The 12,652-nt window shown below is 37.4% G+C and overlaps 1 protein-coding gene across 14 annotated transcripts in view; it reads left to right on the forward strand.

Annotated features, from left to right (window-relative positions):
• Positions 1-12,652, forward strand: part of HUWE1 (HECT, UBA and WWE domain containing E3 ubiquitin protein ligase 1) — a 162,123-nt gene that overhangs the window by 26,263 nt on the left and 123,208 nt on the right. For all 14 annotated transcript variants that reach the window (XM_078065229.1, XM_078065238.1, XM_078065239.1 and 11 more), the window contains 4 exons: positions 4,576-4,644; positions 10,278-10,376; positions 11,048-11,254; positions 12,384-12,536. In XM_078065229.1, the coding sequence (XP_077921355.1) occupies positions 4,600-4,644; positions 10,278-10,376; positions 11,048-11,254; positions 12,384-12,536 (504 nt within the window). In that variant the 5' untranslated portion in view covers positions 4,576-4,599. The remainder of the gene's footprint in view (positions 1-4,575; positions 4,645-10,277; positions 10,377-11,047; positions 11,255-12,383; positions 12,537-12,652) is intronic.

A 12,652-nucleotide genomic window follows, 5' to 3' on the forward strand; every position in this document is an offset into this window, starting at 1 on the left:
ACAGTATTATTCTTCTTTTTTAAACTATAGATGTTTCTTGCAACAAAATTACAGAAACCAGGTTAACGTTGTACTTGTTAGGGGAATGTGTGTGTTCGTTCATTTGTTTTGGCTTGGTTATTTAATTGGGTGCCTATCATCTGAATCTGTTTATGAAGAGTTTGGGGCCCAAACACTGGAAACGGAAAAAGCCAAATGTACTTGCTCTCCCCAAACCTTGACAGCTGGGCCTGGGCTTAGGACCTACCCTTGGCCGATTAGATGCTCACACTTGGGATTTTTTTGTGTCTAGAGCCGCTGATGCAAATAACCTGAGACCGTTCAGAAATCATTCTGCCACAGCAGTACCTTCCAGGCATCTAGAGTCTGGTGTTGGCAGTAGAGGCGCCCCCAACTAAGCTGTGGGAGGTCCTTGGCTGAAGTTCAAGGCAGCGTAGCTTCCTTGGTTCCTCCTATTTTCTGAATGTGGATCTATAAGCCTTCCTATTGATTCCCTAAGCTGTTATCCTTCCAGTAAGTCATTTTGCTGCTTTAGTCAGAGTCTATTTTCTCAACCCAGACCCTTGACTGGTACAGAATCCCAAGTCAAAACAGCTGTGGTTAAAGTGCGACACATGTGTGAAGATTTGCCAGTGACCTCATCTACATTTTTTTAAGTCAGTAAAAGAGTTGGAGTTGTTTATTAATGCAAGGTAATCAGTGCTCTTGTTTTGGAGGATTGTTTGGTTTTTTATTGTTGAATTGTGAGGTTCTTTATATATTCTAGATACTATATATGGGTCGCAAATATTTTCTCCCTTTTATACTTTTACATTTAAGTCTGTGATCCTTTTTTTTTACTTTGCATTTTTTAAATTGAGATAATAACATGACATTATAATAGTTTCAGGTGTACAGAATAGTGATTTGGTATTGTATATATTGTGAAATGATCACAGTAAGTCTAGTCAGAATTTTTTCTTAAGACGAAAACTTTTAAGATCTACTCTCAGCAATTATCAAGTATATAATACAATATTAACTATAGTCACCATGCTACACATTATATCCCCATAACCTGTTTGCTCTATAACTAAAAGTTTGTACCTTTTGACCACCTTCACCCATTTCACTCACCCCTGCCTCCGGCATCTACCAATCTGTTCTGTGAGTTCAGTGTTTTGGGACTTTTTTGTTTGTTTTTTGAGACTCTACATGTAAGTGAGACCATACAGTATTTGTCTTTCTCTGACTTATTTCACTTAGCATAATGCCCTCAAGGTCCAGCCATTTGTCACAATGGCAAGATTTCCTTCTTTTTTATGGCTGACTAATAACTCCTGTGTGTGTGTGTGTGTGTGTGTGTGTGTGTGTGTATGTGTATCCACTCATCCATCAATGGACAGTTAGATTGCTTCCATGTCTTGGCTATTGTAAATAATGCAGTAAACATGGGGATACATAGATCTTTTCAAGTTAGTGTTTTCCTTTTGCTAAATACCCGGAAATGGAATTGCTGGATCATATTTTTAATATTTTGAGGAACCTCCATAGTGTTTTCCCATATTGGCTGCACCAATTTACATTCCCACCAACAGTGCACAGGGGTTCACTTTTCTCCACATTCTCACCACATGATTCATTTTGAGTTAATTTTTATATAAAGAATGAGGCTTAGGTCAAACTTCATCTTTTGCCTATGGATATCTACTTGCTCTGGCACCATTTGTTGATGAAACTATCCTTTGAATTGCTTTTTCAACTTTGTCAAAAATAATTGGGTAGGGACGCCTGGGTGGCTCAGTTGGTTAAGCACCCAACTCTTGATTTCAGCTCAGGTCACAGTCTCAGGGTCATGAGATTGAGCCCCGTGTCGAGCCCCATGCTGGGCATGGAGCCTGCTTAAGATTCCTTCTTTCTTCCCCCCCCCCCCCGCGCTCGCTCGCTCTCTAAAAAAAAAAAATCAGTCGAGCATATTTGAATGAGTCTATTTCTTGAGTCTGTTCTGATTGATATATGCATCTATCCCACCTCCAATACTACATATATTATATATCTTAACTCTTGTAGGGAGATATATATGTATGTCATGAAATTGGATAGAGTGATTCCTCCTCTTTTTCAAAATTATTTTAGCGGTTGTAGTTCCTTTGTCTTTCCATATATATTTTAAAGACTTATTAATTTTAGAGAGAGCGTGCAGGTGAGTCCACGGGGTGGGAGGGGCAGAGGGAGAGGGAGAGAGAATCTTAAGAAGACTCTGTGCTGAGTGCAGAGCCTGACACAGGCCTTGATCCCACAACCCTGAGATCACAACCTGAGCTGAAACCAAGAGTCAGGCGCTCAATTGACTGTACCACCCAGGCACCCCATATACATTTTAGAATAATCTCAGTTTATTTACAAAAAAAATCTTGCTGGGACTTGGGTAGGATCTGCATTAAATCTATGTGTCAATTTGAGGGGAATTGACTTCTTTACTGTGTTGTTGAGTCCTATGAGCATAGTATATGTCTTCATATATTTAGCTCTTTGGTTTTTCTTAAATCAACATTTTGTAGTTTTCAACATACAAGTCCTATACATGCTTTGTTAGATTTACACCTAAGTATTTTAGAGTTTTGTTTTGAGCAATTGTGAGTGGTGGTATACTTTTAAAGTTTGGAGTTTATGTGTCCATTGCCAGTATATAGAAATAGATTGATTTGTGTGTTTATTTTGGATCCTGCAACTCTACTGAGATCATTTATTAGTTCTGGGAGTGGTTTTTTTGTACATTGGTGGATTTTCTACTAGATTAATCCTTTGTCATCTGCAAATAGGGAGTTTTGTTTTTCCTTTCTGATATATATACCTGTTATTTCATTTTCTTACCTTACTACAGTGGCTAGAACTTCCAACACTGTGTTGAATAAAGTGGTGAGAATGGACATCCTTACCTTGTTCCTAATTTTGGAAGGAAGGCATTCAGTGATTTGGGTTGTATGGTGTTGGGGCTGGCTGCTACTCAGTAGAGGTAGTCTCAAAGCCTCCCAGCAAATGACTGCAGCCACAATAGTGTGATAGCTGCTTGTTTTAGGGAATGAGTGTGAGAAGTTTTGTGAGAAAAAGCCGAAACTGAATACAAGTAGCTCACTTAAATTTCCACTACATGGATCAGATTGTTGCCAGAATCCTGTTGGTCTTGTTTTAGATATTTGGAAGTTGTAGGCAGCAGGCATTTTGTTCATTTTCTTTTATATTCTGAGGTAATTTTTTAAAAAGTAATCTGGAATTTCATATCCTAACATGTGAACCGTAGAGGGAAAACTGTGTGTGTGTGTGTGTGTGTGTGTGTCTGTCTGTCTCTACAAAAGCATTTTAGAATATACTCTGGATGTTTCACCAGTTCTTCCTGAAGTGTCCATTGGTTAAATAGATGCCGACCGTGTAGGCAAATAACACTTTATTTCCACAGTACTGAGTATGTTGGACTAAATTGAGGCCAAAAGCTACCTGAATTTTATACTTGTGCTTGGTCAGCTTTATACTATGACAGCCTTCTTGGGGGAGAGACATTGACCTTCAGTTACTGCTGTGTAGCAAATAACATTAGTAGGACAATCCTTGGTGTGTAAAGAGCTTTCAGTTCACCTCTACTTCTGTCCAGGTGTCCTAGTTGCTAATGGGAGAAACCTTTATTTCTTTCTGTCCCTTGTCTGCCATGAAAGATCACATAGGTTTATACTGTGGGTTGCCCACTTTTGTGCCTTCTAAATTAAATGGCCTTAGTAAAAATGATGTGTTCTGTGCTTAGGACGTTTCTAGTGGGAGTCTTATACATCATTTTCTAATTTAAAAATAAAAGTGTTGTGTTGCCTTTGTTTTTCTAACACAACTAATATATTTTTATTGGTTAAAACAATAAAAGATACAGAGATGCGTATACATAATCCTTTTGGTTAGCAATGAGTTAACATTTTGATGCATACCCCTTCTAAGCAGTTTAGACATAGGTTTATACTGTTCGTTTTATAACCTTTTTATTTCACCATGAACATCTTTTTGTTATATAATTGTGTGCAGTGTTTATAACAGTTGTGTAATATTTCATTTTAAACCAATCCTTTTTGGACATTTGGTCCTTTCCAATTTGTCACTATTACATATGGTCATGCAGTATAGATTCTTGTGGTTAAATATTTGTGTACATCCTTATGATTTTCTTTGGATAAATTCCCAGAAGTAGAATTGCTAAATTTTCCAGAAAACTACAAGGATATGGTGAATTTTTCCATCCTGAGGTGTGTTAAAAACATTATGATCTTTTATTTTCAGTTATGAGTTTGAGAGGTTTGTTTTTTAAAAAAGTGTTTTAATTTTGGCTTAAATTGATTGCAGTCTTACTCAACATATGGATGTGGGCCAATTTTGTCTGGAGAGATTCCTTTTTCTTCCCTACCTCATAGCTGTGCCTCTAGTTGGCATGGCATCATAACTCCAGAGTTTTTGCTTTAAGGATTTTGCATGTTCTTCATTCTGTCTTGTTTATGTCAAGCATATAGTACTTAAGATTGCAACTTTAAGTTCTCACTTTTTCGGGAAATTTCTTTTCAGATCATAAAACAGAAAATCGAAAACATGAAAGTAGACAGGACTAAACTGAAAAAGACACCTACTGAGGCTGTAAGTATCCAGAAGTATGCTCTATTTTTTCATTTCAGAAAAAGTCCTGGCAATCAGTTCAACCATACTGATCTTCAAACTATGTCATCACTTATATATACAAAGTGCAATAAAACAGCAAATTGTCTTGAAATGGTCAAATTTACTTTTGAACTTCCCTTGATTAAAAAAGTGAATAAGCTAGTCACCAGTGGAAAGTGAGCACTAAACTCTTTGTAGCTTTGTGTACCTGAAGTAGGCTCCCTGGCTGCTGTCTTCTATGTGTTGGAAGGCAGTGTGGTATAATGGAAAGAGCAGATGTGGATTCAAATTCTGTCTGTACTTGTGGGGTCTTTTTCAATTTTGTTTTCTCAAAAATTAAAGTGGTAACACCTTTCTTAACTAGATTTCTTGTGAGGCCAGTGTTGTAGCTTTTTTAAAATTATAGATCCTTAATCATACAATTCACCTTAGCCTGTATTAACCTGTGTATTGGTTGACCATGTCAGTTGATCCTATGTCAGCAGTAGAAATCCCAGGTTTAGTCCAATATTCTGTCAGCTGGCTTAAAATGCATTTTGAGGTTAAGAAAGTATTGCATTGTTATGACCCTCCTGTGGATCCCATTATGCTATAGTTCAAGGAGCACGAGCTTTGGAATTAGACATGAGTTTAAATCACTAGATTTTTGTGGCCTGGTTTTCACAGCTGTAAAACAGGGTTGATAATTTTTCTTTCCTTGATGTGAGGCAGATGCTTAGCAAAGTATCTGGCACATAATCAATTAGTTCATTTTCTAAATACAAGCCACTTGGTTTTTAAAAACTGTAGCTACCTGGCAAGTATCACCATGGATATCACTATTAACATTTTGCTATATTTCTTCTCATATTTAAAAGATTATTGCATGGACATTCTCCCGCCCTTTTTTGTTAAGCATTATACTAATGAATGTGAGAAATGCTGTCTTCTCATACCCTTATCAACATTACAGATTATCTTTTAGATTTTTGTTAATAAGTGGGGGGAAAATATTTCATGGTTTTAATTTTCATGCTTTAATTACATATATTTTCAAATTTATTGGCCTTATATTGGTTGTCTGCTCATGCTGGTCATTTTGTATTTGACATTGGAATATCAGGTTTTTTATTGAGTGCCATACATATCAAGTATGTTCACTTTCATATCTATGGATACTTTCCTTTTGATTTTGTTTTTGATGTGTTTTGGCATCTTGGATTTTTGACAGTTATATACCCAAATTATTTTGGAAACGAAAGAGCAAAAAGAAAACTTGCCTTAAGAAACTACACAAATTAAAACAGTGGCATCGGGGCACCTGGTGGCTTAGTTGGTTAAGCATCTGCCTTTGGCTCTGGTCATGATTCCAGGGTCTTGGGATCAAGCCCCGCATCAGGCTCCCTGCTCAGTGGGGAGCCTGCTTCTCCCTCCCCTGCTCCCTCTGCTTATGCTCACGCTCGCTCTCTCTGTCAAATAAATAAAATCTTTAAAAAAATAAAACTGTGGCATCGGTGTAAGAAGATAACCTAGGAAAGGATCTTAGTGTACCTGTGCGTAAGAACTTAACATATGATAATTACAGGAATTATTGGTTGGTAGGGAAGGACAATATTAATCAAGAAACTGTGTCAGGAAAATTATTTTGACTTTTGAGGAGTGGGGACTATTATTGAAGAAATTCTAGATAAATTAAAAGTCAAATATTTTTAAAAGAAATAAATTCTTGGTGAAATATAAATGAATATTTACCTGGTGTTAGATGGGGATGGTCCTTCCAAGCATTAAAACAAAGGGGAAAAAAAAATAACAGAAGCGTAAAGTAATATATCCAAAGTAAAAAGGCACATGACGAGCTGGGGGAAATATTTGTAACCTAATACACAGTTGACTCTTGAACAATATGCGTTTGAACTGCACAGTTCTACTTATATATGGATATTTTTCAAATAAATATGGTATTGTAAATGTATATTTATTTTTCTAAAAATCATAACATTTTCTTTTTCTAGTTTATTATAAGAATACAGTATATAATATACATACCATAAAAATATATGTTGAGTGTTTATGTTACCAGTAAGGCTTCCAGTCAACAGTAGGCTATTAATAGTTAAGGTTTTAGGGAGTCAAAAAAATTCTACTTAGGTTTTCTACTGCATGGGGGATAGTCAGCACCCCAACCCCCATGTCGTTCAGCAGTGAACTGTAGTAGCTACATCAGTAGGAGAGATGAATATCCCAATGACAAAATGGACATAGGTCATTTCAGAAAAGAACAAATTCATTAAACTTCCAGAATAACCTTGTAGATAATCAGAGAAATGCAAATTTTTTCTTCTTTTACCTAGTGGATTGGTACAGATACGTTCTTGGGGTCACACCTATACACACATTCCTGGCTCACAACATTTGATAGCTCCTAGCAAATTACTTAAGATAAAGTCCTGGAATTGGAATTTTTAGATCATTGCCTATACATTTTTTTTCTTAAAGATTTTATTTATTTTTTACCTGAGAGAGAGTGAGAGGGAGAGAGACAGAGAGAGCACAGAGGGAGCGGGAGAAGCAGACTCCCTGCTGAGCAGAGAGTCCGACGTGGGGCTTGATCCCAGGATCCTGAGACCATGACCTGAGCCGAAGGCAGACACTTAACCAACTGACTGAGCCACCCAGGTGCCCCTCCCTATAAATTTTTAAGGCTTGAAGATGCCTAGTTTCCTTGAGCAGCATACCCAATTTTCTGTACTGTGGTTAATACTAGGTATTATTTTTAAGGACATTTAAAGTTTTTTTTTTTTTTTTTTTTTTTTTTTACCTTTTGACCCCCTTTACCCATTTTTCCCACCTGTCCACCTGTGGCAATCACCAGTCTATTCTCCGTATCTACGAGCTTGGGTCTTTTAAATTTGTTTTTTGTTTTTTGAATCTATGTATGAGTTGAGATTATATGGTATTTGTCTTTCTCTAACTTCTTTCACTTAGCATAATGCCCTCAGGGTCCATCCATGTTGTCATAAATGGCAAGATTTCATTCTTTTTTAAGATGAATAGTATTCCACTGTATATGTACACCCCATCTTTATCCATTCATCTGTCCATGGACTCTTAGGTTGTTTCCATATCTTGGCTATTGTAAATAATGGTACAGTGAACGTGGGGGTGCATATATCCTTTCAAATTATTGTTTTATTTTCTTGGGTTAAATACCCAGAAGTAGAATTGCTGGATCATATGGTAGTTCTATTTTTAATTTTTTTGAGGAATCTCCACAGTTTTCCATAGTGGCTACACAAGAAACACATTTATTGATCACTTTGTATATCAGCAACTGTGCAAAGGATTTTTCCCCTAGATTTGATATCTTTATTGGAGCAAATCAATGTGAACCTTGGCAATTAGTATGCATCCATTGAACTGGCAAGTGCTTTCTTTTGCATTACCTGGAGAAGGAAAATAACAATCAGTTTGCATTTATGTAGCAGGAACAAGATGGTAAAGATAGACTTTTGTCCCTGGTGCATTCTGCAAACCACAAGGTCTGTAGGGACCTTGAGACTGCTGATAAAACAGAACATCATGCTGGTATATTAAATTGATGCCATTTTGCTGACTGTATCTTGTGAGCAGAAAACGCAAGTACCTTAGATGCCTTAGACATACGTATGCCAGAGACTGACTGCCCTTTGAAGCTTCAGGGTCTTCCACATCAGGAAAGTTTCTAGGGGTTCAGAGGTCTGGGAAGTATCAAGATTTCCCTTCTAAAGTGAGAGATGAATTGCTGTGCCTTGTACCATATACCATGAAGACAGAGGAACAACATATGAGGTGCCTCTTTGGATTTTGGAACCAGCATACATCAAATTTGGGCTTGTTTTGATTCATTTACTGGATAACCTCTAAAGTGATAGTGAGGTCTGGATCTAGAAAAGAGTCTGGGAAAGGTTCAGGTTATGGTATAAGTTGCCCTACTATGTGGACATTTTGACCTAGTAGAATGAGATGTCTGACTTAGGTGTCAGCCAAAGATGCCTCTGGCAAGCTGTGATAGAAGTGCAGCTGAGATTCCTAGAATTTTGGCAAGGCTATTGTCTGCCAACAACTATTCTAACATTCAGAAAAGCAGCTTCTGGCTTGCAACTGAAACTTGATACAGACTGAATGCCTGATTGAGATATCAAGTGATTATAGGATTCAAATGTTCATCATTAATTGGGTGTAATCTAACCCACAGAATCAAAAAATTGGATCTGTATAACTGCATTCCATTAGACATTGAAGTGGTATATTAGATACTAAGCCTGAATAGGTCCAGAAGGCGCAAGTGAATTACATGAGCAGGTGGTTCAGACTCCCATGTTATGTTTCTCTTGCTTCATCACCTCTCCCTCAATGTATATGACTTCAAGGAGAGGAGAAAAAAGTGCAGGCCAGTTTATGGAAGGATTTTATGCCAAGGATTTTACATGCATTAATTACCACAAAAATTTCAGGTAGCTCTTAATAATGCTTCCTCAGGGAGAAAGGTTTGGGACTTAGCTTAAAGAAAACCTTTAAACCCCTGTTTTTCCATGTTGTGTTTTGGGTACTGGAAATACCTCTAGTTTAAATCTCACAACAACGTTGCTGGATAAATAGGTGGTGGTAGTTCATTTTGCAGAAGAGGATACTAAGATTCAAAGAGGTAGCTTACCAACTATCTAATTCCAAAGCCCATACTCTTTGTAGTAGTATGCTGTCTCTCAATATTTAAGCCCCTGTTATGTGAAATAAGTGCTTTAGTATGTGGCAAACATTTGAACTTCACATTACCAAGGTAGTTATTAGGTCTCTTTTCCTGGTAAAACTGTGGCTGAGAGATTAGACTAGCTCATGATCAAACAGCTTATTAAACATCAAGCTAAGAACTGAACCCAGTTTTGTTTGGTTGCAGATCTAGGCCCGTTTCCAGGATACCATATTGCTTTACAGAGAAAAAAAGCCAGTGTAATCATTTCCAGCTGCCATCCATTAATAGAAGACTTCTCTGTCCCAGTCCCTAGCCTTCTTCCTCCTCCACTTTCAGAAACTTTACTATAAGCTCTCAATCCACGCCTTGTTACCTGAAAAACAGGCCCTTTCATCAGTAAAAGAGAGCAGGAATATATGGCAATGGGAATCCTGTAAGAATGAAGTCCCAGTATTACAAAGTTCAGAAGGTCTTTGTCCTCCTACAGTTAGAGGGTTTAATGTTGCAGAGAAATACAGCCAGTGCTAATCTTCACCTTTAACTGTGAATTCACTAGGGTTTTTCAGTGTTCCTCTGATTCAACATTTCTTATCAGGCATTTTAGTTAACTTTCAGACTGTGGTACAGATTCTTTCATTTTGTTTTTATTGGTGTCTAGCTCGTTTCCTTTATTTCTGTTGTCTGTACCCTTCCAAGTAGATTGTCTACATGTACAAGTTTATCCAAGTTAAAAATGCACAGATGGATTGTTTTATTATAATATTTCCCTTTAATCCCAAGGTGAGTCATTCTTTCAGAAGTTAAATTGCTAAGTGTGTTGGCCTAAAGATTCCTTTTCCCATTCTTTGTTTTTGTGTATCCCTCATCCTCCAAAACACTCTTTGTGAATACCTGTTTTTCTCAGCCTGCAGACTGCAGAGCCTTAATAGACAAACTCAAAGTTTGTAATGATGAGCAACTCCTCTTGGAACTGCAGCAGATCAAAACATGGAACATTGGGAAGGTATGTGAACCCATGCTCCCAAAAGACAGGGCTCCCTGGACTAGTACATCATTTTGTATTCTCTGATATGGAAAGAGAAACCACAGTGAGGTAGCATCATTCATCAGTTACTTAGTAAGTATCTAGTGTATGTCTAATACAGCTCTAGACCAGTAACTTTTAGCTTGTGAACACCAAGGAAATTTTGAAAAATGTGAAAGAAAATTTCGCTAGCTGAAGATGAAGAATGTTTACACAGGTGGTGATAAAGAATTTCAACCACAGAATTCCTTTAGTTTGACAATATGAGTTTGAGATAGTTAAAAGAATCTTCTTTAGGTAACTCTAAAAATGAACACTTCTGATAAAATGGGTTCTGGCAGGGAGAGTCATTGTATTTGTAGACCTCAGAATGTAGCCAGAATTCTCTCTCTGAAGACCTAGTTAAGGTGTCTACTGGTGTTAGCACATGTGTACTTGATGCACTGATGTAATAATGAACTCAGGTTTATATGCCTCAGAGTATGATATTTCTCATACAGGTTTCTGTACTGGTGGGGGGTTTTAAAGAGAAGCAAAGGTGGGAAGTGAACTCGTCTAGGTGTCACGCTCAGCAATCAATTGTAGCAAAGCACCCACATAGTACTTAGTGCCTTATTCTCCGATGTTCCTCTTTCTCTTCCCTTCTCCAGTGTGAGTTATACCACTGGGTGGATCTGTTGGACCGCTTTGATGGAATCCTGGCAGATGCTGGACAAACAGTGGAGAATATGTCGTGGATGCTCGTATGTGATAGGCCGGAAAGAGAACAACTGAAAATGCTTCTCTTGGCTGTGTTGAACTTCACAGCCTTGCTCATTGAGTACAGCTTTTCCCGGCATCTGTACAGTTCCATAGAGGTAGGAGAGGTTCAGGCCTATGTGATCTCTTCATGTCCAGAGATAAAGAAATTGCTATTTCTTTCTGATAATTGCTTCTTTCCTTTTCATTATGGAGGTCTGGGGTTTTCGGTGTCAAAGACGATGATGTTTTTTGGATATAGATACCCTTCACAGGTTGCTGGGAAGGTTCTTTATTGTCACCTTCACTCTGCCTTTCCAGATTCAAGAAATTAATGAGAATGTAATACATGTATTGAAGTATTCTTGGGAATTTGCAAAAATTGATCTTTGTTCCAGGTTATTAGAACATTACTCATTGCCCAAATGACCTGTTAGGTTTATTTTCCCAAGTCTTTGGTAAAGAAATAGGATCAGAATTGAAAGGAAATGGCTTGGGAAAAGTGGAATAACTGAACTAAAGTATAGCACCCACGGTTTTAAGTGAGGAACGGATAAGCAGTCTGTTAAAGATAAAATAGATTAGTTGCAAAAGGAAGTACGTAGCCTTCAGGATTATCAGCAACCAGAAATACCTAGGTTTCTTGCCAACTAAATGACATAATGATTTTAACACTGACCAAATGCTTCAATATATTGATGAACTTTGATTTTATTAAAAAATCTAGTCACTTTTGGGTTACTGTTACATACACTATACTGTAACAGTCATAAATGCCACCAGCTGTTGTTGCTATCTTTAGCTTCTATATGGAGGACCCTGCATTTTAATTAGTTCCAATTTTATATTTGTCAAAGGATACAGAAGGAGCATAAAATTACCTCTTTCACAATACTTTTAGTCTAGTTGGAGACTTAATGTTCTTAAGTTCCACTTTGTATTAAAATATCACATTTGTCTCTTTTGTAATCTGTTTTTTCCCATGGGGACACCTGTGCAATTTTGAGCTGCTGCTCACTTTTTTCTTTTTTTTAAAAAAACTTGGACTTTCTGGCTTGCTGCCAGATTATAAGCTGCTTGGGGACAAGGTTGCATGTTGTAGGTGCTCAAATATTCATAAATAGTTTTTTGTATTAAACTTCTTGATAGCTTTGTGTATATGAACAAATCTATTACTACATAGGCATTTTAAGTTTTCAAGGCCTAGTGTGCCCGATACCATAATCTTGCCCTTTTTGTTCCCTGTAGCATTTGACAACTTTATTGGCTTCCTCTGATATGCAAGTGGTGCTGGCAGTCCTTAATCTTCTCTATGTATTTAGCAAAAGATCAAACTATATCACACGCCTTGGATCTGACAAGAGAACCCCACTGCTAACCCGGCTACAACACTTGGCAGAGGTGAGTCATGGGTAAAGAGTGGAAGAGCACAAAAATTGGACCATATAGTTCCTTTTCACAGGTGTTTTTTACATTGTCAAAATGGATTACTATCCCTAAGTTTACTGGCCTAATTG

Source organism: Halichoerus grypus, chromosome X (assembly GCF_964656455.1).
Source record: "Halichoerus grypus chromosome X, mHalGry1.hap1.1, whole genome shotgun sequence".
Taxonomy (NCBI): domain Eukaryota; kingdom Metazoa; phylum Chordata; class Mammalia; order Carnivora; family Phocidae; genus Halichoerus; species Halichoerus grypus.